We start from the raw sequence: 26,729 nt of genomic DNA, 5'->3' as shown, positions 1-26,729 counted from the left end.
ATGCAAAAGAAATGCATAGAAAGTACTCATTAAGGAGAGTGAAAAGTAGCAGATAGCTTTCTCTGCCTCTATCAGGCACTCAGCTCACCAAGCAAGGGCGCTTATCTTTAAAGAGCTTGGAACCCATCACTTCTACTGGGATAGGCATCCAGCATCGATGCCATGACAGGTCCACGGAGTTCCCATGATTCTCTTGTAAGCACTGGGATAGGCATTTCCCCAGTCGCTGAAGAGACTTACCTTAACATAGACCCTGGTCTTCAGCCGGTCAGTGAATGATTTATACCTTTGATTGAAATAGCTCTAATCCTCCCTTCGCACAATGGGAGTGCCTTTGTTCCTGATGAATGTGGCTCCCTTTAGGAATACCAACCATCTCAACAGAGTATACACGTTCTTGTCTGGTTTGGGGTAAGATTTCTTTTGTTTCTGTATACTGGGTAAACCCGTGAACATGTGGAACTTCTTCATGTTTCTGAATTTGCTCCCCTTTCACAGTGTGCATGCCCTGCTTATTTTGCTCAGAAATGACTTCTTGGAATGTTTGTTGTGAAAGGCAGCGTGTGCCTCCTTTTTTGGCGGTATTATCCTGTGAAATGTGTGTCTGTTGCGAGTTGTCAGCAGCGTCATAATGGATGCGTTTAGTGGCCGACACTATACCGGTTTCGGGTCCCTCTAGACCTCCTTTGTATCCATGGTGGAAGTAATCTGCATGTTTAATTGAGAACTGGGATGCTTCTTGTGGAATGTAGCCTTTTGCCTCACCTGGTAACCAATCACAAACATGTTTGAGTTACATATCGTCTGCACAGCTCCTTTCCAAGGCTTGCCCTAGATTTGTCCTCATCAAATCATTAACGTTTGCACAGGGGCTCGGATTTGAGTGCAGTAGATTCAAATCCTATTGAGAAGATAGTCAGCCTATAGGTGCGGGTCTAACCCACTTCCCAGAGTACCCTTAAGGACATTCCCTTGAGTACCCTCCTTCCCTTAGCTACCTTTCTGCACACTTACCAACGAATCCAGAAGCAGCTACCTGGGTGTAGGGAATGAAGATCAGGGGAAGGATGAAGAAGATAGTGGACTTCATCTTGCCAGGACCGGTGTTCAGTGAGAGCTTAGTAAGTCTTCTTGTTTATATACTCCCCAGCTGGGTGTGCCGCAGGTAGGCATGAAGTTATAAAAGCACTGCCCTTTCTCGCTTATCTGCAATGTTAACTTCCTTCTCGGTAGGGGGCCATTGTCAAGGTATTCAGAGATAGGAACATGATATGGATCATTTTCTTATCCTTACAAACTCCAGCAAATCTATGTCACCACTTAGAGCACATCACGTGATCTCTATTTCCTGAATTTCCAGAAGAAATCCATGGCAGAAATAACAAACAAAGGCAGCAAAGCTGAGCCTGGCCCAGTTTTCATTGTCTAAGTGGGGTACCTCTTTCATGACGCCCCTATTCACATGTCAGGTCACAGACATAGTCTTACTGTACTTTTACTTTTTGCAAAATGAGGTGCATATTCATTCTATTTCATCTGGAAAAAAAAACAATCATACAGCTAAACAAAAAAAACATGGAAGACAAGTTTAAGGAAGCCAATGAAAGTTTTTAAAATAATCAATCTCAAAAATGTGTAAAATAAGGTAGGCGTGGTGGCGCACACCTTTAATCCCAGCACTCAGGAGGCAGAGGTAGGAGGATTGCCATGAGTTCAAGGCCACCCTGAGAATACAGAGTGAAGTTCAGATTAGCCTGGGCTAGACTGAGACCCTACCTTGAAATACCAAAAAAAAAAAAAAAAAAAAAGTGTAAAATAGTCAGGCGTGATGGCGCACACCTTTAATCCCAGCACTTGGGAGGCAGAGGTAGGAGGATCACTATGAGTTTGAGGCCACTCTGGGACTACATAGGGAATTCCAGGTCAGCCTGGGCTACAGCAGGACCCTACCTCGAAAACAAAAGTGTAAAATGCATAACCTTAATACTGACTGACAAGAGCCCATAGCTTTCCAGTGTTTAGTTTCTGCTAGCAATTTTGGTGAAAGAAGATTAATCCAGTGGTAGTGGGTCAGCAGTTAGAGAAGAGAGAAAAGCAGCGCTCTTTCCCTGAGGTCTGCACAGAGCAGAGTGGGAGTCGGGGCTGCACCTGCAATTGAGGGGAGCTACAGAGAGGTTGTAAAGTATGGAAGAAAGTTAACATGTTTGGGTGGTGACCAGAGTGACTGTTAGGAAAAGGAGGGAGAATACAAACATATAATTTAAAAAATCCTATGGAAGTGATAAACAACTTCCAACAGGCCCTTGGTAATTATTTCCACAATTAATGACTATATATTTTTATTTTATTATTTATTTATTTATGAGAGAGAGAGAGAGAAGGAAAGAGAGAGACAGATAGAGAAAGAGAAAGAATGGGTTCACCAGGGTCTTCAGCCACTGCAAACAAACTCCAGACGCATGTGCCACCTTGTGCATTTGGCTTACGTAGGTCCTAAGGAATTGAACCTGGGTCCTTTGGCTATGCAGGCAAGCACTTTCACCACTAAGCAATCTCTCCAGCCCTAATGACTGTGTTTTTTAAAATATTTATTTATTGGGCTGGAGAAATGGCTTAGCGGTTAAGCGCTTGCCTGTGAAGCCTAAGGACCCAGTTCGAGGCTCGGTTCCCCAGGACCCACATTAGCCAGATGCATAAGGGGCGCACATGTCTAGAGTTCGTTCGCAGTAGCTGGAGGCCCTAGTGTGTCCATTCTCTCTCTCTCTCTCTCTCTGCCTCTTTTTCTCTCTGTAGGTCACTCTCAAATAACTAAATAAAAATCAAAAACAACAAATTTTAAAATTTTATTTATTTATTTATTGATGCATGTGTGTGTGTCACTGCAAAATATTTATTTATTTATACAGGTGTGTGTGTCACTGCAAACAGAGCACCATGTTTTTTTTTTAATTTAATTTTTTACTGACAACTTCCATAATTGTAGACAATATCCCCTAGTAATTCCCTCCCTCCCCCCAGTTTCCCTTTTGTAACTTCACTCTCCATCATATCCCCTCCCCATCTCAATCAGTCTCTCTCTTATTTTGATGTCATGATCTTTTCCTCATAGTATGATGGTCTTGTGTAGGTGGCAGAGCACCATATGTTTGCAGCACCTTACATGGATGCTGGAGAATTAAACCTGGGCCAGAAAGTTTTACAAGTAAGTGTGTATAACTGCTGAGCCATCTCACCAGTCCTGCTGAATGCATTGACATAGAAATATTATTAATATGGGGACTGGGGAAATGGCTTAGCCGTTATGGCATTTGCCTGCGAAGCCTAAGGACCTGGGTTTGATTCCCCAGGACCCACGTAAGGCAGATGCACAAGGGGGCACATGTGTCTGCAGTTCGTGTGCAATGGCTAGAGGCCCTGGCATGCCCATTCTCTCTCTCTCTCTCTCTCTCTTTCTCATAAATAAATAAAATATTTTTTTTAATTTTTTATTTATTTTTATTTGAGAGCGACAGATACAGAGAGAAAGACAGATAGAGGGAGAGAGAGAGAATGGGCGCGCCAGGGCTTCCAGCCTCTGCAAATGAACTCCAGACGCGTGCGCCCCCTTGTGCATCTGGCTAACGTGGGACCTGGGAAATCAAGCCTCGAACCGGGGTCCTTAGGCTTCACAGGCAAGCGCTTAACCGCTAAGCCATCTCTCCAGCCCAAATAAAATATTTTAAAAATGAAATATTATTAATACATGGAGGCATGATGCACAGGCAGCATTTTCACTTTGTGTGGAAGTGTATTTCTTATAATTGTGAGAGCACTGTGAATGGCCCTTAGAACAGTCCTCTCATTTGACTCAGGCAGACAGTGGTGTGGACGGTCCATGTTGGAGGGGAGCACTGCATAGATTCATTAAGATCAGTGTAGCATATGGACCCAAGGAAAGAAGGGTTATAAATATGTTACCATTCATTCTGTCATAAAATGTTGATTTGGCAAAAGGCACACTGTATGGGAGGTGGATAAGGTAAATGCCAGCCATGTGTTTATGGGAAGAACAAAGAAAACAGTAAGTCATTAAGTAGAACACAGGGTACAACGTGGTTTCCATTTGAGCCATGCTCAGCTCCTACAAAGGTCATCTCTTGGTCCCAGGACTAGTGATAACGCAATCCTCAGTTGAACAACTTGAAATTACCTGAAATAAAATTACTTCCCATGCCTGCTTATCTCTGTAATCCCCCCACCACCACACACACTTCATTTTATAAAATACCAAGAACTGCTCCATTCCAAGATTATTGACAGAAGAATGGGTCTAATAATACTGATCTTATCAATGAAAAAAAGAACAAGGTCCCTACCTCAACTGTATCCAAAAGATGCATATAAAGTAGAAGGGCTTACAGTATTCATAAAGAAAACCAGGGAAAGTCAAACAAAAACTAGCAAGAGACGATGACATATGTATCCGAACAGAATTCAGCATTTTATTACACGAATGGATGACACTGAAAGAGGTGAATCCAAGATGTTATAGGAGCAAGAACAAGCCAAACGCCAAATTAATACATTGAGATAAAAATTTTAATATTTTTTGTCCATTTTTTATTTATTTATTTTGAGAGTGACAGACACAGAGAGAAAGACAGATAGAGGAAGAGAGAGAGAATGGGCGCGCCGGGGCTTCCAGCCTCTGCAAACGAACTCCAGACGCGTGCGCCCCCTTGTGCATCTGGCTAACGTGGGACCTGGGGAACCGAGCCTCGAACCGGGGTCCTTAGGCTTCACAGGCAAGCACTTAACCGCTAAGCCATCTCTCCAGCCCGAGATAAAATTTTTAAATCAGGGCAGTAACTGGTGAAATGAAGACTCAATGGAACAGAGTTGACAGGAAAAAATTAAGAAGTCTGGGAGTCGTTTTGTTTCTAAACAAAACAAACCAAAGAAGGAATAGCACAAATAGCTATGGAACTAAATCAAGAGTTCTCAAAAGAAGAAATACACATGGCATATGAACATCTAAAAATATGTTCTACATCCCTAGCCATTCAGAGAAATGCAGATTAAAACTAAAAAGCCAGGCATGGTGGTGCACCCCTTTAATCCCAGCACTTGAGAGGCAGAGGTAGGAGGATCGCCATGAGTTCGAGGCCACCCTGAGACTACACAGTGAACTCCAGGTCAGCCTGGACTAGAGTGAGACCCTACCTCAAAAAGAAAAAAAAAAAAAGGTACATTGAGATTCTATCTAACTCCTGTCAAATTGGCTACCATCATGAAAACAAATGACCATAAATGCTGGCAAGGATGCGGAAAAGGAGGAACCCTTCTACACTGTTGGTGGGAATGCAGTCTGGCCCAGCCACTGTGGAAATCAACGTGGAGGGTCCTAAGACAGCTGAAAATAGATTTACCATATGACCCACCTATAGCACTCTTAGCCACATATCCTAAGGACTTGTTTCACTACCTTAGAGATACTTTCTCAACCATGTTTATTGCCACTCATTCACAATTGAATGCTAGGAAATGGAACCAGCCTAGATGTTCCTCAGTTGATGAATGGATAATGAAGACATGGCACATTTACACAATGGAGTTCTACTCAGTGGTAAAGAAAAATGAAGTTATGAAATTTGCAGGAAAATAGATGGATCTAGAAAGGATTATACTTAGTGAGGTAACCCAGGCCCAGAAAGCCAAATGTCACATGTTCTTTCTCATAGTGGATCCTAGCTACAAATGACTGGACTTCTATGTGAATAGGAATAAAACTTAGCAGCAGAGGCCAGTAAGCTAGAAAGGGGTATAAAGGGAATAGAAAGGGAGGGAGGGAGAGGGGACTTAATAGGATGGTATTGTATATATGGAAGTAGAAGAACAGATTAATGGGGGTGAAAAGGCCTAAGTGAGGTCAGAGGAAGAGATTGAGTAAAGGAAATGTGGAGGGAGAGCTAATCAAAATCTCAGAGGATATAAATAAGTCATATGGAAACCTACTTTTTTGGACAATGGAACACTTAGAAGACATAGATTGTTACTAGAAAATTTTCTGTGCCAGGAATGGGATACCTTCCAGTGAGTTGTTGGCCAGGGGTCCCTGATGCCCCCAAAACATTATAGGTCATTGCCGAGGCCCTTGGTTTCCCACCAGGAATAGATGGTAAGCCTCTATTGCTGAAGACTCCACATACTTGAGCTGCAAGGTCACTGAGAAATCCTGCTGGAGCTGAGCTGAAAAACTGAGCCAGACTGAGACTACATAGTGAATTCCAGGTCAGCCTGAGCTAGAGTGAGACCCTACCTCAAAAAAAACAAACAAACAAAAAAGATCAAGTTTTCATACCAGAGATGCCTGAATGATTCAATGAAACTAAAGCAATAGTGCTGGAGAGATGGCTCAGCAGTTAAGACGCTTGCCTGCAAAGCCTATGGACCCATGTTTCACTCTCCAGATCCCACATAAGCCAGACACACAAAGGTGAGGCAAGCACAAGGTCACACATGCCCACTGGGTGGCACAAGTGTCTGGAGTTCAATTGTAGAGGCTGAGACCCTGGTGTGCCAATTCTCACTCTCTCTCCATCTCCCTAAAATAAAAATAAAAAATAATAAGAGACTTCCGGTTAAGATGGCGGCGTAGGTACCACGCCAAAGCAGCCTAGGGGGGAAAAAGACCAAAAAAAACTCAGCAAAATACACACTTTTACTAAAAAGTGAGGTGTATAGGAAATTGAGGCGGCAGCGGAGAAGTGGAAGAGTTATAGAGCAGCCAGAGCCCGCACAGGCGGGAACAGCGGCTCCGGGACGGCTCGGCCACCCGCCGCAGCCGCGGAGCAGCAGAAAACCGCCGGACTCTCGGCTCGAGCCGCAGGACAAGCCAGGTGCGGGATTTTCCCCTCACACCGCGCTCTCCGCAACTCGGGAAACGTGAGGGGAGAGCGGCAGTGAGCAACGGAGGGAGGAGCAGACCGCGAGGTAAAAGCACACGTGGAGAAGCGATACAACCAGAGCAGCCGCGGCTCCCTCCCCTCCCCCGCCACCTGAACCCAGTTCCAGCGAACACAGCAGCGGCCCGGGACCGGCCATGCCAACTTGGGCTGACGGCGGGACCCAAGCAGGAGCAGAATTCGGCAGCAACTTCAGCGGCTCCAGCACCGGTACCAGTGGCCCCAGCAGTAGCGGACCCAGGAGCGGCAGCAGCGGCAGATCCCGCAGCAGCAGCTTCGGGGTGAGCAGCGGCGGTGGACACGGCAACGGCAGCTTCAGCAGCGGTGGTAGCTCCGGGGGTGGCAGCTACAACAGCAGCAGAGGCGGCAGCAGCGGCTCAGTTTGCCCCGCAGGAAAAGCCAGTGCCCAGCTCCAGAAATCAGAACAGCAGCCCGACGACCCAGGCAGCAACTTGACTGAGACCACAATCACCCAAGGTAACTGGGATTGCACCAGGGAAGAGTCTCACTTGGTCACAAGCTGACTTGGATACCTCAACAGACCAGAAATCTAAACCTCTTTGTTGATAGAGGATCTGGTCATTATAATAACTACTCTTGCATACATACTCGGGGCTGTATTTGATGGAATGTGTACAGTGTTTAGTTAAATTTTAGAATCTACCTGTATTTTATTCCACTCAGCCTGCTTGAATACTCCTATAGCAGGGAAACTCAACCCCTAAGAACATCTTTGTAGATACTCTGAGAGTCTTAAGAGCCACACCTAATACCTTAAGGTCCTACCCTGAAAATATATTACATCAAATCAATTGATACAGCTAAGACTACACAGCTAGCTAGAAAATCCAAGCATTAACTTAATCCAAGATGCAAAAATATATACATTATAACACAAGAAACACTAAAAAGAAAGACGATATAAATCCACCTAAAAGTATTAATGCATCAGAAATGTCCTCCAGTGAGAAAGAGTTAGAGGAAATGCCTGAGAAAGAGTTCAAAAGAATAATTATAAATATGTTCAAAGAGGTCAAAGAACACATGAAAACAATCAAAGAAGAAATCAAAGAGGAAATCAAAGAGGAAATCAAAGGAATCAAAGAAGAGGCAGGACACCAATTTAATGAAATAAAGAAGGCAATACAAGACATAAATAGGGAAATAGAAATAATAAAGAAAAACCAGTCAGAATTACTAGCAATGAAGAACACAGTTAATGAAATAAAAAACTCTGTAGAAAATCTCACCAGTAGGATGGATGAGGGAGAGGACAGAATATCTAAGCTAGAAGATCAGGTGGCAGACCTAATGCAGTCCAACAAAGAGAAAGACAAACTTATAGAAAAGTATGAGTGGGAATTTCAAGATATTCGGGACACTATGAAAAGATCCAATATAAGAATTCAGGGCATAGTAGAAGGAGAAGAACTCCACTCCAGAGACATAGTAGGCATCTTCAACAAAATCATAGAGGAAAATTTTCCCCAAATTGGGAAAGAGGTGCCAATACAGATACAGGAAGCCTTTAGAACCCCAGCCAGACAAAACCCAGAAAGAAACTCTCCTCGCCACATTATACTCAAACTTCCAAACACACAAACCAAAGAAAAAATATTGAAAGCAGTTAGAGAGAAAAATCAAGTTACCTACAAAAGCAAGCCCATCAGGATTACAGCAGATTATTCAACACAAACTTTTAAAGCCAGAAGGGCTTGGAGTGATATATTCCAAGTTCTGAAAGATAACAACTGTCAACCAAGGTTACTTTATCCTGCAAAGTTATCCATCCAAATAGATAGAGAAATAAAGACATTCCATGACAAAAGCAGGTTAAAGGAGTATCTGAAGACAAAACCAGCTCTACAGAAAATACTTGATAGAATCCTCCATGCTGAACAAAAGGAAAAGCACACATATAAGGAACCTAGAAAAAACCAGCCATACTCAAATACCAGTTAACAGAAGAGAGCACAGGTAGAACAAGTAACACACACACACACACACAAATGGCAAACAAAAATACACACCTTTCAATAATATCTCTTAATATCAACGGTCTCAATGCCCCAACGAAAAGACATAGATTTGCAGACTGGGTTAAAAAGCAGGATCCTACAATTTGTTGTCTCCAAGAAACTCACCTTTCTACAAAGGATAGACATTATCTTAGGGTGAAAGGTTGGAAGACGGTGTTTCAAGCAAATGGGCCTAGAAAACAAGCAGGGGTTGCTATCCTAATATCAGACAGAGTGGACTTTAGTCCGAAGTTAGTCAAAAAAGATAAGGAAGGTCACTTTATATTGATTAAGGGCACACTCCAACAGGAGGACATTACAATCCTAAACATATATGCACCTAACATGGGGGCTCCCAAATTTGTCAAACAAACACTATTAGAACTAAGGTCACAGATAACACCAAACACAGTGGTGGTGGGTGACTTTAACACCCACTCTCATCAATTGACAGGTCATCCAGGGAAAGAATAAACAGAGAGGCATCTGGACTAAATGAGGTCATAGAAGGGATGGACCTAACAGATATATACAGGACATTTCATCCAAAGGCTGCAGAATATACATTCTTTTCAGCAGCACATGGAACATTCTCTAAAATAGACCATATATTAGGACACAAAGCAAATCTTAAGAAATTCAGGAAAATTGAAATAATTCCTTGCATTCTATCTGACCACAATGGAATTAAACTACAAATCAGTAGCAAGAAAGGCTATAGAGCATACACAAAATCATGGAAACTAAACAATACACTACTAAATGATGAGTGGGTCAATGAAGAAATCAAAAAGGAAATCAAAAAATTTATAGAGTCAAATGATAATGAGAACACAACATACCAAAATCTCTGGGACACAATGAAGGCAGTTCTAAGAGGTAAATTTATAGCCTTAAGTGCCTATATTAAGAAATTAGAAAGGTCGCAAGTAAACGACCTAATGCTTCGCCTTAAAGCCTTGGAAAAAGAAGAACAAGGCAAACCAAAAAGTAGTAGACGGGAAGAAATAATAAAGATTAGGGCAGAAATTAATGAAATAGAAACAAAAAGAACAATCCAAAGAATTAATGAAACAAAGAGTTGGTTCTTTGAAAGGATAAACAAGATTGATAAACCCTTAGCAAATCTGACCAAAAGAAAGAGAGAAGAGACACAAATTAATAAAATCAGAGATGAACAAGGTAACATCACAACAGATTCCAGAGAAATTCAAAAAATTATAGGGACATACTATAAAAGCATATACTCCACAAAGTATGAAAATCTGAAAGAAATGGATGATTTCCTTGATCTATATGACCTACCTAAATTAAATCAAAATGAGATTAATCACTTAAATAGACCTATAACAAACATGGAGATCCGAGCAGTTATCAATAATCTCCCAACTAAAAAAAGCCCAGGCCCGGATGGATTCACTGCTGAATTTTACCAGACTTTTAAGGAAGAGCTAACACCATTGCTTCTTAAGCTTTTCCAGGAAATAGAAAAAGAAGGAATCCTACCAAACTCCTTCTATGAGGCCAGCATCACCCTGATACCAAAACCAGGCAAAGATAGAACAAAAAAAGAAAATTACAGACCAATCTCCCTCATGAACATAGATGCAAAAATTCTCAACAAAATATTGGCAAACAGAATACAAGAGTATATCAAAAAGATCATTCACCCTGACCAAGTAGGCTTTATCCCAGAGATGCAGGGATGGTTCAACATACGCAAATCTATAAATGTAATACATTACATAAATGGGTTGAAGGACAAAAATCACATGATCATCTCATTAGATGCAGAGAAAGCATTTGACAAAATCCAACATCCCTTCATGATAAAAGTCCTACAGAGACTGGGAATAGAAGGAACATATCACAATATAATAAAGGCTATTTATGACAAGCCTACAGCCAACATATTACTAAATGGGGAAAAACTGGAAGCTTTTCCACTAAAATCAGGAACAAGACAAGGGTGTCCACTGTCTCCACTTCTATTTAATATAGTTTTGGAAGTCTTAGCCATAGCAATAAGGCAAGAGACACACATAAAAGGGATACAAATTGGAAAGGAAGAAATCAAGTTATCATTATTTGCAGATGACATGATTCTATACATAAAGGACCCTAAAGACTCTACTAGCAAGCTGTTAGAGCTGATCAAAACCTACAGCAATGTAGCACGATACAAAATAAATACACAGAAATCAGTAGCCTTCGTATATGCTAACAACAAACACCCAGAGGATGAAATCAGAGAATCACTCCCATTCACAATTGCATCAAAAAAAATAAAATACCTTGGAATAAACCTAACTAAGGAAGTAAAGAATCTATACAATGAGAACTTTAAAACACTCAAGCGAGAAATTGCAGAAGACACTAGAAAGTGGAGAAACATCCCTTGTTCCTGGATTGGAAGAATCAATATTGTGAAAATGGCAATCTTACCTAAAGCAATCTACACATTTAATGCAATCCCTATCAAAATTCCAAAGGCTTTCTTCATGGAAATAGAAAAAACAATCCAAAAATTCATTTGGAATCACAAAAAACCTCGAATATCTAAAATAATACTGAGCAACAAAAAAGAGGCTGGTGGTATCACCATACCTGATTTTAACCTATACTACAGAGCCATAGTAACAAAAACAGCATGGTACTGGCACAAAAACAGACATGTAGATCAGTGGAACAGAATAGAGGACCCAGATGTAAGCCCAAGTAGCTATAGCCACCTGATATTCGATAAAAATGCCAAAAATACTCATTGGAGAAGAGACAGCCTCTTCAGCAAATGGTGTTTTGAAAACTGGATAAATATCTGCAGAAGGATGAAAATAGATTCTTCTCTCTCGCCATGCACAAGAATTAAGTCCAAATGGATTAAAGACCTTAACATCAGACCGGAAACTTTGAAACTGCTAGAGGAAAAAGTAGGGGAAACCCTTCAACATATTGGTCTTGGCAAAGACTTTCTGAATACAACCCCAATTGCTCAGGCAATAAAACCACAGATTAACCACTGGGACCTAATGAAATTACAAAGATTTTGCACCGCAAAGGACACAGTGAAAAAAGCAAAGAGGCAACCTACAGAATGGGAAAAAATCTTCGCCAGCTATATATCTGATAGAGGATTAATATCTAGGATATACAAAGAACTCAAAAAGTTAAATAATAAGGAATCAAACAAGCCAATCAAAAAATGGGCTAAGGAGCTAAATAGAGAGTTCTCAAAGGAAGAAATACGAATGGCATATAAGCACCTAAAAAAATGTTCTACGTCACTAGTCATCAGGGAAATGCAGATTAAAACTACATTGAGATTCCATCTCACTCCTGTCAGATTGGCCACCATCATGAAAACAAATGATCATAAATGTTGGCGGGGATGTGGAAAAAAAGGAACCCTTCTGCACTGCTGGTGGGAATGCAATCTGGTCCAGCCATTGTGGAAAACAGTGTGGAGGTTCCTAAAGCAGCTAGAGATTGATCTACCATATGACCCAGCTATAGCATTCCTAGGCATATATCCAAAGGACTCATCTCATTTCCTTAGAAGTACATGCTCAACCATGTTTATTGCTGCTCAATTTATAATAGCTGGGAAATGGAACCAGCCTAGATGTCCCTCAACAGATGAGTGGATAATGAAGATGTGGTACATTTATACAATGGAGTTCTACTCAGCGGTAAAGAAAAATGAAGTTATGAAATTTGCAGAAAAATGGATGGACCTGGAAAGTATTATACTAAGTCAGGTAACCCAGGCCCAGAAAGCCAAGCGCCACATGTTCTCCCTCATATGGGGATCCTAGCTACAGATGACTGGGCTTCTGTGTGAGAATGAAAATACTTAGTAGCAGAGGCCAGTAAGTTGAAAAGGAGACATAAAGGGTGGAGAAAGGAAGGGAGGAGGATACTTAATAGGTTGATATTGTATATATGTAATTACAATGATTGTAATGGGGAGGTAATATGATTGAGAATGGAATTTCAAACGGGAAAGTGTGGGGGTGGGGAGGGAGGGAATTACCATGGGATATATTTTATAATCATGGAAAATGTTAATAAAAATTTAAAAAAAAATAATAATAATAAGAAAAAGCCGGGAGTGGTGGCACACTCCTTTAATCCCAATACTCGGGAGGCCAAGGTATCTGGATTACTGTGAGTTCGAGGCCACCCTGAGACTACATAGTGAATTCCAGGTCAACCTGAACTAGAGTGAGACCCTACCTTGAAAAATTACACACACACACACACACACACACACACACACACACGGAATTAAATCAATGAACAATAGGATGGAATCTAGGACATTACAATAGCTGAATAAAAGGCTCTTAATTTTATGCATGTGTTTATGGTATGTATGCATGTGTGTGTGGGGGTGTAAATTAGGAGTCTTCTTCAGATGCACATTTTATTTAATCTGCTTTTTACATGCTCATCAGGAACTTTCTGCGAGGTGCATATTTTATGAATCTCCTTTTTAAAAAAACTTTTATACTGACAACTTTCATAATTACAGAAAATAAACCATGATAATTCCCTCCCCTCCCCCACTTTCATATTCATAAATCCATTCTCCATCATGTCTCTTCCCTCTCCCCATTAGCCTCTCTTTTATTTTGATGTCATCATCTTTCCCTCCTATGATGGCCTTGTGAAGGTAGTACCAGGCTCTGAGATGTCATGGATATCGAGGCCAATTCCTGACTGAACAATTGCATTGTAAGCAGTTCTACCCTTCCTTTGGCTCTTAACATTATTTCTGCAACCTCTTCCACAATGGGCCCTGAGCCTTGAAAGACATGAGAGAGATATAATAGTGCAGAACACTCCTCTGTCACTTCTTCTCAACACTATGATGTCATTTGTATCATCCCAATGGTCACTACCATCTGAAGAGAGTAGTTTCTCTAACCAAAAGTGAGAGTAACATTAATATATGGGTATGAACATTGAGTAAAGTGCTTACAGGGCAGTTTGGTAGGCATAATATAAACATTTAGCCAGATGTTACACTCCTAGGGGTCATGACCTCCCTGCCATAGGCTTTTGATTAGGTCTTCAGTACCAGGCATGTGTTCCCTCCCATGGAGTGGGCCTCCAGCCCAGAGAGCAGTTGGTTTCCTCCATAGTAGACATGCCACTACTGCTCTTGTTCAGTCATTTTTCCTGGTTGGCCAAACTTGAGGCTGGCAGTATCCACTATTTTCACCTCTGATGACTTCTGTCTCCCATAGAGCTGCATGTAATGCCACTTTTTCTAGCTTTCCATCAGCTGGTCTACAGGGAGGAGGTTTTCAGCTTAGCCCCAGCTTGATTTCTCAGTGACCTTGTTGTTATCCAGGCATGCAAAGACTTCAGCAATAGGGTCTTACCATCTATTTCTAGTGGGAAACAAAGAGCTTAGGCAATGGCCTGTAATGTTTTGGGGGCATCAAGGACCTCCCTTGCCAACAGCTCACTGGAAGGTATCCCATCCTTGGCACTGAAATTTTTCTAGTACCGATCTATGGCTTCTGTGTGTGCCATGTTTCCATATGGCTTATTCATAAAATCTTGAATTTTGATTAACCCTAGCCCACCCTTCTTTTCCTCAGTCTCTTCCCATGATCTCACTTCCTATATGCTCACCAGGGACTCCGAGAGCAGATGTCTTCTTCAATTACTCTCCGCCTCGTTCTTATAGACAGAGTCTCTTGCTAAACCTAGAACTCACAGGTTTCTTCTCCCACAGACTTCAGAGCTCTCCACCATAATCCCTCTCATGGGGTTGGTGCCTGGACCTGACACTTTGTGAGCCTTGGAGAGAGACATTTGGACATCTTCCATGACATTTATAGTCTTGTATTGTCTATCTAGTCTTAGAGTAATTCATTTTGTTATATTTTCCAAGTGACTAATGTTGCATAGAATTGAGCAAAACTTTTAAATTTCATTTTTTTTTTCCATGAGCGTATTATTTTCTAATGTTTCAGGCCAGATGTTGTCCTTTTTTTGCATGTATGGTGTGCACGTATATATGTATACATGTTTGTGTGTGTGTGTGTGTGTATGCACACTCCAGAAGTCAAGATCGAGGGTCTTTCCCAGTTGATCACTCTCACGCCTTGTTGTTTTTTATTTATTTTCAGAGACAGAAAGCGAATGGACAGGCCAGGGCCTCCAGCCACTGCAAATAAACTCTAGATGCATGTGCCACTCTGTGCACCTGGCTTTATGTGGGTACTGGGCAATCAAATACAGGTCATTAGGCTTTACAACAAGTGCCTTAACCACTGCACCATCTCCCTTGGGTTTCTTTTTGTTTGTTTGTTTGTTTCTTTGTTGTTTTGTTTTCCTGAGACAGAATCTCTTGTTGAACTTAGAGCTCACCAATTTGGCTAGACTAGCGAGCCAGTGAGCACCAGGAACCCTGTCTGGGATTTCAGGCACATGGCACGGTGCCAGCTTTTGTATGAGTGCAGGGATCTGAATCCAAGTCTTCAAGCTTGTGTGGAAAATACTACCCACTGTGCCACCTCCTGAAGCCCAGATTTTGCCCATTTCAATATGTTCTACACTTCTTAAATTATCCACAAATGGTTTGCTTGCACCCACTAAGAGTCAATATATATGATTTATTCATCATTCATTTTTTCTATTCTTTGAATTATTGACTTCTCCTTGCTTTTTATCAGCATATTGAATGTTTAAGTTTAAAATATATCCCAGGTATATTTATTTTATTTTTGAGAGAGAAACAGAGAGAGGGAGAAAGAGGCAGAGAGAGAGAGAGAGAGAGAGAGAGAGAGAGAGAGGGAAACTGTGCACACCAGGGCCTTTCAGTCGCTGTGAACACACTCCAGACCCACGTGCCCTCTTGTACGCATGTGCAACCTTGCACAGCTGCGTCTCTTTTGCATCTGGTTACAGGTGGGCCCGAAGATTCAAACAAGTGTTCTTAGGCTTCATCAGGCAAGCGCCTTAACCATTAAGTCATCTCTCCAGCCCTAAATGATTTTTTTTTAATTGGAATGAATTCTCTTTGGATATGTGTATCATAATCACTTGCTACTTGTGGGCTGCAATTTCCTGGTATGTTTCACATCTTGTCCTCGGGTTTTATCTTTATCTTTTGTACACTGAATTAGATAAGGGGATTGGTCACGAAGCCAAGAATAGGTCCAAAATTATCAGGCCCTTTCTTTGTTATCTCTGAATAAATCAGTTTCTGATATTTTCTTTTAAGAGTGTGAGCAGCGTGTGAGGTTGATTTCAGCAGTCTGATAAAAGGAACACTCAGTGCCTCAGGACAAAGAGATCACTTTCCTGGCAGATTAGAGTAAATCAGTGAAAAACCACATAGCTCACAGGTTTTGTGTTACATTTATTATTGTTCTTGTTTTGTTTTGTTTTGTTTGTGTGTTTTTGTTGTTGCCGTTGTTTGTTTTTGTTTTTTTGTTTTTCCGAGGTAGGGTTTCACTTTAGCCCAGGCTGACCTGGCATTCACTCTGTAGTTCCAGGCTGGCCTTGAACTCATGGTGATCCTCCCAGGATTAGAGGCGTGTGCCACCAGACCGGCTCTATTTCTCTTAATCTATTTTTTATTTCATAAAAACATAGTTGGGCAGGACATGGTGACACACACCCAGCATAGTTGAGCTTTTCATTTCCTGCTTCCCCACAGCACGACCTGTGGAAGATGAGAGCTTTAGGAGGGAATGGCTGGAAATGTGTCTTCAAATGGCCTTCGCTCCCGACCCCTCCCCATGCCGCCCAGCGCACTAAGGCCCACGGCAGGAAAGCTCTCATATTCTCCTGCGGTGCGTCCACACCAGCCGTTCTGAGTCCATGTAGAGGAACGTCGTATTAGACCCTTCAAGGTGATCTCATGATTGCAGAAGGCTATATACTTCTAGACAGGAAATACTTGATTTGATCCTGTCTTAGGACATTCACAAATTCATCAGTGGAGGTAAATATTCCACACAGCCTGCAGAGATCCTAGCTGTTTAATGCGGCCCCTGAAACGTTTCCACTGAAATATACCATGTTCTTTACATGATTCCACAATAAGCGTTCAGCAAGGAAACAGCCTTCTTCCTTGCTTTTCCACCAGTCATTCCTAGCATCATTCCAGGCATCATAAATGGCTCCCATCCTTTAAAACCTCTTGGCAGTTCATTTCACCTACTAAATACAGCCCCAACTCTGATTTCACTCCCCCTGCCACACACAGAGACTCCTTAAAAAGACTTCTGCTGTTCTCTCTGCTCTAGTTAGTCAACCACCATAGCCATATGATCTCTTACCAACATTCCTGGAATAAATGAAACTTAAAAACAAGTACCACTGGGAGTGGTGGCGCACGCCTTCACTCCCAGCACATGGGAGGCAGAGGTTGGAGGATCGCTGTGAGTTCAAGGCCAGCCTGAGACTACATAGTGAATTTCAAGTCAGCCTGGAATAGAGCAAGACCCTATTTCAAACAAAACAAAACAAAAAAACAGAACTGGAGAGATGATTTAGCAGTTAAGGTGCCTGCCTGCAAAGCCAAAGGACCCAGGTTTGATTCCACAGGACCCATGTAAGCCAGATTCACAAGGTGGCACATGCGTCTGGAATTCATTTGCAGTGGCTAGAGGCCCTGGCACATCCATTCTCATATCTATATCTACCTATCTATCATCCGCCTATCTATCTCTGTCTCTCTCTTTCTCATAACTAAAAAGTAAAAAATATTTTAAAAATAAAAATGAAAGAATTTTTTTAAGATGCAAGAACCCATTTCCTTCTTACACTAGTATAAAATATAGAAAAACTCTGGGCACATATTAACATTTGTTGTTATACACTTCACAGACCCTTTTGATTTGATGTGCCCCACTGATTCTACTTTTCAGAGTTAAAGTTTGAGACAACAGCCTCACACATGTTAGGCAGGTGTTCTACAGCAGTGCTATATTCTCAACCTCTCCATGTATTCTTAATTTTTTCTGTTTTTGGCTTCCTTATATTGCATTGTCTTTGGCGTGTTTCTGCATCCGTAATCACCCCCTTTCCCGTAGAGTGTACCCCCAGCTCAGTGTGAAACAGCAGAAACGCAGGCTGACCTCCATGGTGTGACGTGTAAATGCAGCATCAGAGAGATGAAAGAGTGGTCAGACCCTGGTTACTTGCGGAATATGAAAGAAGAAAAAAAGACTTTCTGTACTCTATTGAAGTTTGTTTAGAAACTCTATGTTCATCTCTGGCTGTTGATAAAGATTTGCTAGGGATTATGGCATAGAAAAGAATCTCAGATACTGTGTTCTTCTACAAAGTTCCTGGGAAGCTTACGGAAGTGGACATGTAAAGATAAATTGAAAAAGGTCAGCGCCTTTTGTAACTTCAGCCACACCTGTGGCAAGCCCAGCACAGATATAAAGGTGCAGCTCTCCCCAGCTCTCTGTGACGACCCATCCTGACAAGATGATGCCCACCATCTTCCTCACCCTTTCTCTGCTCTTCACTGTGAAGACCCACGCTGCTCAGCTTGGATTCCATGGTGAGTATGCAGAAGGGTGACTGGGGAAAGACGCACAGTTGGAACGTCCGTAAGGGTACTCTGGGACCGGGCAGCATCGCCTCCAAGCTGATTCTCTTTTTAAAAAAAAAAAAAAAATTATTGAGAATTTTAAAATATGAACATACTGTAATTTGACCATATTTCTATCCCCTGTCTCCAACTCCAATCCACTGAGGACCCTCCTGTTTCTAGATAGTTCTTCCGAGGTTTTGTTGTCTCATCCACTTTGTCCTCCTTCATCTTCCATGTCCAAATGTGGGTGGGCTCAGAACCATGCAGGTCTAGTGAGGCTATCGGCAATCACTGTGGGGTCATGAATGCACCAGTCAGAGCTTGTCTGGAAGACAGTGCCCCAAAGTACTCCATTCCACCATTCTTTCTGCCCTCTCTTCCACAATGTTCCCTGAGCCTTGGAGGACACGACAGATATCTCATTTAGCGTTCCGCTCACAATAGCCTCTTACTTTCTGCCTTGATGAGTTTTGGGTTCCTTTAGTGTCTATTGCCACATCCACAGAGAGGCTTCTCTGGTTAGCCATGAGAGCACAGGCCGATCCTCTTGGTGGGAGTTAAATATTCTCCACCCCAGTACAAATCAATGATTGGGTGAAGAAGTCGGGGGTAGAACTTGGAAAGGGAAGTGTGCGGATCATGTAACCAAACATTCTTGTTGTGAATTACTAGGTGAAGCAAAAGGCTTCATTTTAGATAGTGCAGCCCAAGTAACTAAGCAAAACAGCCTTCTCAATCATGGACAAAAAGGAATGCAAGAATTGATTACCAAAGAAAGCATTTTTAGACAAGCTAAAGGCCAAGTACAGGACCATGGTGGCGACATAAAAGAGATGCATGTGTCACAAATACACCGAGGAGTAAAAGACAGACCCTGCCATGTAGAGCAGATAACCAAGCGCAAGTCCCAAGATATTTCCCAGAAAACCAAGCAGAAAGGCTTCGCTGCTGTTAAGACGCAGACACAAACGGTACACATTCACAACCATCAAGGCGAAGAAGAGCAAGGCAAACTGAAAAACAAGTTCCATCAAATAATTCAATCCAAGGAAGTCTTCCCCCACTATGGACAACAACGCTCACACTCCTATGAGGACTATCTAATGCGCTATAAACAGCAGGGGCATAATCTTGACCAACAGCAAAGACAAAGCACCCAAGACGGAGTGCACCACACTTATGCAAAGGAACGGCTAGTCCTGTATCAAAGTCAATCGAAGATTTAGTTCTCACCAACTGGAGAACAAGATCGCTAATAAGGTATGTTCCTTACCATATAGGGGAGATACCTATCCCAGTGTCCAGCTATAGAACATCAGGGTGTCCTGGGACCATTATGGGGTTGGGACCCATTGTACATATCAATAAAAACATTGGGTGACAAGCTTTTAGAAAGATGAGGGTGAGCCAGGCATGGTGGCGCATGCTCTTTAATCCCAGCACTTGGGAGGCAGAGGTAGGAGGATTGCTGTAAGTTCAAGGCCAGTGAATTCCAGTGAATACATAATGAATTCCATGTCAGCCTTGGCTAGAGTGAGACCCTACTGGTGGGGTGGGGCGGGGGGAGAAAGATGAGATGATTCCCTGGTGGAATAAAAACCTGAGGTAGAGACAGAATAAACTACCAAGGATCTCATTAGGTCCTGAATTCTTTCTTCCCTTTATAGTGGGTATTTTCAGTGGTTTTCCTTGAACATAACCAACTTTTACATTTGTGACTTTTCAGGGTGTACCACTTAAACTATCACATTTATACACTGATGATGTAGTCTTGCTCATTCTTATGCTTTGATTTGTAAAGACTTGTTTCTACTTACATTGGCATAAGATATTGTTGAAGCTAATGTTCTTTCTCTACACCGATGTTCTTACATTCCAGTGAGGGTGATCTGTTCTCCCTCAGAAACTACAGGTTCTAGGATTAGCTGCCCCTTCCATCAGATGAGAGGAAAGATGTGATTACAAAGAAAGAGCCCTGGTTGAGAGGCAGAAGAGTTGGAAAAGTAAGCAAAAGGAGTAGTGAGGGACCACATGTGACAGTTAGAACTTTGCGACAGAGAGAAATCTTAGAGCCTTCAAGGAGGAAAACAATGTCCCCTGCATGTTTACATGAGGTAACACTTCTTTCAAAGAGGGAGAAAGCAACAGACATGGTAGACCCACCTCAGGTTTCTCAGGCTCACTATCAGTAGTCTAGCACCCCAACATGCAGAAACTGGTTCTGACGGAACTGAAAGAGACATGGGTCCTGCCATCTCAACCCTCCACACTTCACAAGGCTCACATTACTTTTGTCCTTTTTCTCCCTAGGAAACACCTTACCCCAGTGACGTCTGTGTGGTCTTCGAGATGCAGGCTACTAACAGCCCTAGATCCTTTGTCCATGAGTGACACAACCTATTCATATTTCTTGTCTGTAGAACCTCTACCCTAGACCTTCTTCCAACACTTACTTCACAATAAAAAAAAAAAAATAACTTTTTGCATCACTCCCTTTTGTCTGCTGAGCTTTCTTCATTCCTACACATTTCCGGGTTTGGAAGAATTTCTGCAATGTCCAGTTTCAAAATAAAGGATGGAAGAGCCTGGTAACATTAGCAATGGAATCCACATTTCTAGGGCTGGCAAGATGCCTTAGCGGTTAAGGTGCTTCCCTGTGATGCCTAGGGACTCATGTTCCGATCTCCAGGTCCCACATAGCCAGACGCAGTGACGCAAGCCCGCGGTGTTGCACATGCACCACAGGGGGGCGCACACATCTGGGGTTCATCTGTAGCAGGCCGAAGGTCCTGGTGTGTCCATTATCTCTCTCTCTCTAAAATAAATATAATTTTAAAAAATGGTTTAAGAAGAAAGCCACATTTCTAGACTTCTAGATAATGATACTAGAACCAGGGTGTTGGAATTCCGCCTATCATCCTATGCACTACCAAAAGCCCCTCCAGTCTTTTCCTGCAGTGACATTTCAGAAACTAACAGCCTTCCAGAAGCAACAGAGATGCAAGCAACACAATCCATGCTGTCCTCAGCCACTCTCGTCCACAGAAACGTGCTGGGTTTTGCTTCAAGTATTCTTCCCTCCCAGCTTCCTTCCAGGACAAATGTCCTAAGCATTAGATTATAATTCCCCCACTTCAGCAAGAGGGAGTGGACTAAACAAGGTCATTTGTGGAGAGATATCAGAGGACCAGGCTCAATGGCTGGGGAAGGGTGTCTTCCAGATGGAAACTTACCTACACTCTTCTTAAAAAAAAAAAAAAAAAAAAGATTTTATTTATTTATTTGGCTGGTGGAGAGAGAGAAAGAGAGGCAGAAAAAGAATGGGCTCGATGGGTCTCTTGTCACTGCAAATGAATTCCAGATGCGTGTGCCACTTTGTGCATCTGGCTTTGTGTGGATACTGAGGAATCGAACCTGGGTCAATAGGCTTTGCAAGCAAGTGCCTTTAATCGCTGAGCCGTCTCCCCAGCTGGCTACGCTCTTCTTTCTAGTAACTAAAGAAGCTCCCAGGAAAGGCAAATGCCTTAACCTCTAAGCCATCTCTCCAGCCCTGGTTTCCAGTTTTGACTTTGCTACAGGAACATTCCTGACTTCAGTCAAATCAGGTTTTCTCTTTCCAAGTTCAAGTCCATTGTCTACACGTGGAAAAGTTTCCTCCAACAGTCTTTAACTTCATTTCATATATGTTAGATCACATGAAGGAAGGTTTTCACACTTCTGTGATATTCTACAGGCGGGAATTGGACTGACAAGAGTTCCTTAGTGGGGAATGTGTTTGGTGCTTGTGGAAAAGGAAGAATGATTGTGCATAATAAAAGTGAGCAGACTATGGCTGGAGAGATGGCTTAGCAGTTAAACACTGGCCTGTGAAACCTAATGACCCTGGTTCAAGGCTCAATTCCCCAGGGCCCACGTTAGCCAGATGCACAAGGGGGCGCACGCGTCTGGAGTTCGTTTGCAATGGCTGGAGGCCCTGGCGCGCCCATTCTCTCTCTCTCTCTCTGCCTCCTTCTCTGTCTGTTGCTCTCAAATAAATAAAAATAAACAAAATTTAAAAAAAAAAAAAAAAAGGTGAGCAGAGTAGCCAGGCGTGGTGGCACACGCCTTTAATCCCAGCACTTGGGAGGCAGAGGTAGGAGGATCACTGTGAGTTCGAGGCCACCCTGAGACTCCATAGTGAATTCCAGGTCAGCCTGGGCTACAGTGAGACCCTACCTTGAAAAACCAAAAAGAAAAAAAAAAAGAAAAAGTGAGCAGACTAGCCCTGCTACCAGAGCAACACGTGCAGGTGCCAACGCCTCTACATCATTCTGGGTGCAGCCATTTCACTGGGCAGAGAAAGCTGGTCCTCTCCAGCTATGGGTTTAGAGGGCTAGATCACCATCTCTGTGGGTTTAGGGACCACAGCTAGGAACCAGAGAAATTCTCTGAAGCTTTAAAACAGAATGGCATTGGCTCTGCTTAGTGTGGGACTGTTTAGGGTATGAATACATCTGTCCTTGCAATCTCTCTCTGGGATGGACATATGTATCTTAAACTTAGCCAACAATAGAGTTTTGTAAATGCTGGGGCTAGAGAGATGGCTCACCAATTTAGGTGCTTGTGTGCAAAGCCTAATGACCTGTAGCCAAGTAAAGCCAGATGTACAAGGGTGGCTCCTGGTTGCTTGGGGGCCGCTGGGCATCGGTTTCCCAGAGGCATCCAGGCAACTGCAGAGCAGGGTCTTGAGCAGCCATGAGTGCAAGAGGAAGAAACACCTGGGAGACAGCTTCAGAGAACAGCTTGTTTATTTGTCAGGGGAAAGCACTTGTGAAAGAGCGGGAAGAGTTACCAGTAGGTACGGGTCATAAGGGGATTGGTTAGTTCAAAGGCCCTGCTGATGCCTAATTAGCAGGAAAGGCAAATCCTCCTGGAGCAGAAGCTCCCATGGACAGTCATAAACAAAGGTCACCAGCCTGGAAGTAAGGGGTTTGGTTTCCAGTTTTTTTTTTTAATTAAGATATTTTATTTATTTATATATTTGATACAGAGAAAGAGGCAGAGGGAGAGAGAGAGAGAATGGGCACACCACGGGTGAGCAGGAAAGGGTCACAGGGTCTAAGTAGTGGCAGGAAAGGCATGGGCTACAGGTCGTACAGGGACTGGCTGTGTGTGTGAAGGTTGTTGGCTGACACCTCATAAACATATAGGGACATGCCAGGCAAGTGGCAAGAGGTCACAAGGCTCTAGGGAAAGCAAAACCTAAGTCTTATCAGGACGTCCTGGTGCCCTGGGCTAGGGGAAGGGAGGGGCCTGGCTCCTGCCAGTCTCGAGCCTGAGGTTATTGGGGTCTGGGCTCACTGCAACCTGGGGGCCAGGGAGGTAGCGGCCTGACTTCTGCTGGTCTCCAACTGAGGTTATGGGGGGGGGGGGGTCTAGGCCTGCTGTGATCTCCTGTAGCCTGGGGCCCTTAACCATGTCTGACAGCTCAGTCCCACTTTAACCTTCAGTGGCCTGGGGCCCTTACCTGTGCCTGACATACAAGGTGGCACATGCCATCAGGAGTTTATTTGCAGTGGCTGGAGGACCTGGCATGCCCATTCTCTGTGTCTCTCTTCCTTCTCTCTCTCTCTGCTTGAAAATAAATAAAAGTTTAAAAAAAAAAAAGAATTCTATAAATACAGTACCCCTATAGTTTCACAGTATACATATGGAATAATAATAAATAATTATTTAATAAATAATAAATAAAATAAAATAAATAATAATTTTTTCCCACAATTGACAAATCATGACTACTATAGCCTATTTACATGACACTAAACGTTAGCTTTAAACAAATGTTATATTTGTATTTATTTATTTACTTAGGGGGACAGAGAGTGAGTGACAGAGGAAAAGAAAATGGGTATATGCTCTAGCCACTGCAGACAAAGTCCAGACACATGCACTACCATGTGCATCTGGATTGATGTAGCTACTGGGAAATCAAACCTGGGCCATCAGCTCCTTTAACTTCTGAGCCATCTCTCCAGTTCTCTGTTTAGTGGTTTTTTTTTGGGGGGGGGTTATTTTTTTCGCGGTAGCAGCTCACTCTAGCTCAGGCTGAACTGGACTTCACTATGTAGACTCCAGCTGGCCTTAAACTCATGGGGATCCCCCCCTACCTCTGCCTCCCAAGTGCTGGGATTAAAGGCGTGCGCCACCACACCCAGCTCTCCTTTTAGTTTTGAGACTAGAATATTATAAGGTAAACTTGTAAATGTGGGATAGAATGAACAGATATTAACAGAAGCCAAGGGTATGTGTGTGTGTGTTTGATCCTAACTGCCAGTGACAATATTTGCAAATAAATTTATTAGGCGTATAACCACTTAAGACAAAGTTACCCAAGACTAGCTTGCCCTCCCATCTCCCCCTCTTTTTTTGAGTGTGTGCATGTATGTTTGCAGACATGCACAGCCAATGCACACAGCATGAGCGCCAGAGGAAAACCCTGATGTCCCGCATTATTACTATCTGTTGCAGTCAGGTTCACATCGCTGACAGAAATCATCCAACCAACAGCAGCTTGTGAGGAAAAATGGTTTATTTTGGCTTATAGACTCAGGAGAAAGCTCCATGATGGCAGGGGAAAATGATGGCATGAGCAGAGGGTGGACATCACTTACTGGACAACGTCAGGTGGACAACAAGAACAGGAGAGTGTGCCAAACACTGGCAAGGGGAAACTGGCTATAATACCCATAAGCCCGCCCCCAACAATACGCTTCCTCCAGGAGGGTTTAATTCCCAAATTACTATCATACCCATAAGCCTGCCCCCAACAATACGCTGCCTCCAGGAGGGTTTAATTCCCAAATTACTATCAGCTGGGAACCTAGCATCAGAATGCCTAAGCTTATGGGGGACACATGAATCAAACCACCACACTCCACCCTTTGGCCCCCACAAACTGATAACCATACAGGATATGAAATACAATGCATTCAGTCCAATTTTAAAAGCCCCCTTAGTTTTTATCAATTCTAATGGTATTTAAACATCCTTGTAATCCAAGGTCTTTTAACTGAGCCATAATACCAAAAATACACCAAAAAAAAAAACAAAAAAAAAAAAACCCATAATGACACAGAATAACACTCACACTGCAAAAGATGGCATTGGGCATAGCAAAGAAATATTCAACCAATACAAGATTTAAACAGGGCAAACATCAAACTCTGTAGCTCCAAGTCCAACAACTCTAGTCAGTGACAAATCTCCAAGTCTGATAATTCTAACCAGCAACAAGTCTCTGGAGTTCTAATTCTGTCCCTCCAGCTAGGCTAGTCACAATCCTGGAAACCTTCATCAGGGGCCAGCAGCTTTCCTTAGCAGCCACCTCATGGTCCTGGAATCTCTACTGAGTCTCCACTGCAACCCACAGTCCATTGCCATGGCTCCATGTAGGCATCCAGCAAACCTGCTTCACACTGCTCATGGCCATTTCCAAAACACAAGACCACATTGCAAACTCAATGGCCCTCTCTTTCCTGCATTTCTTATACTCCATAATACCAAGTAGGGTGGCAACTTGTTAATCCAGGGATGACTAAAGCAGACTTCAAAGAGCAGGACATACCTTCAGGCCCTTCAAAAGACTGCATTCTTTTATTTATTTATTTATTATTTATTTATTGAGGTAGGGTCTCACTCTAGCCCAGGCTTACCTGCAATTCACTATGTAGTCTCAGGGTGGCCTCAAACTTGTGGTGACCCTCCTACCTTTGCCTCCCAAGTGCCAGCAAGACTGCATTCTTTCTGTCATCCCAATACATGTCAGTTAGCCCAATCTCAATGGTTGAAATCTCTCATACACTTGCAGTTGAACAGGCAGAACTTTCAGATCAAGATTTCATTTTTCTGTGCCTTATCCCTCTGCTCACACCAGTCCATTTCTATACAATGCAATCCTTCACCAGTTCTCAGGACATGGGCATAACAGCAAGCCTCTCACACAAACTGCTTCTAGCCTAGCCCAGGCAAAACTCCTTTTCACCCTCATAAGCCAAAGCTCACAGTCCATAGAGAATTCATCAAAGTGCTGAGAAGTGACAGTGGAGTGTTCAGCACTGAGACATCCCTACCACACCCTTAACACCCAGGGACCTTTGCAGAAGAGGTGGTGGAAAGAATGTAAGAGCCAAAGGAAGGGGAGGAGGGTTTACAATG

The 26,729-nt window shown here is 42.8% G+C and overlaps 1 protein-coding gene across 1 annotated transcript in view; it reads left to right on the top strand.

Moving 5' to 3' along the window:
• Nucleotides 1-301: 301 nt before the first annotated feature.
• Nucleotides 302-26,729, top strand: part of LOC101605756 (WAP four-disulfide core domain protein 15A-like) — a 40,253-nt gene continuing 13,825 nt past the window's right edge. The window contains exon 1 of the mRNA XM_004669282.2: nt 302-411. Within this exon, the coding sequence (XP_004669339.2) occupies nt 348-411 (64 nt within the window). The 5' untranslated portion in view covers nt 302-347. The remainder of the gene's footprint in view (nt 412-26,729) is intronic.

The sequence above is a fragment of the Jaculus jaculus genome, chromosome 8 (genome assembly GCF_020740685.1).
Source record: "Jaculus jaculus isolate mJacJac1 chromosome 8, mJacJac1.mat.Y.cur, whole genome shotgun sequence".
In the NCBI taxonomy this organism is placed as follows: Eukaryota; Metazoa; Chordata; class Mammalia; order Rodentia; family Dipodidae; genus Jaculus; species Jaculus jaculus.
Note: the sequence above shows the minus strand (reverse complement) of the source record. Positions and strands in the feature narration are given on the sequence as shown.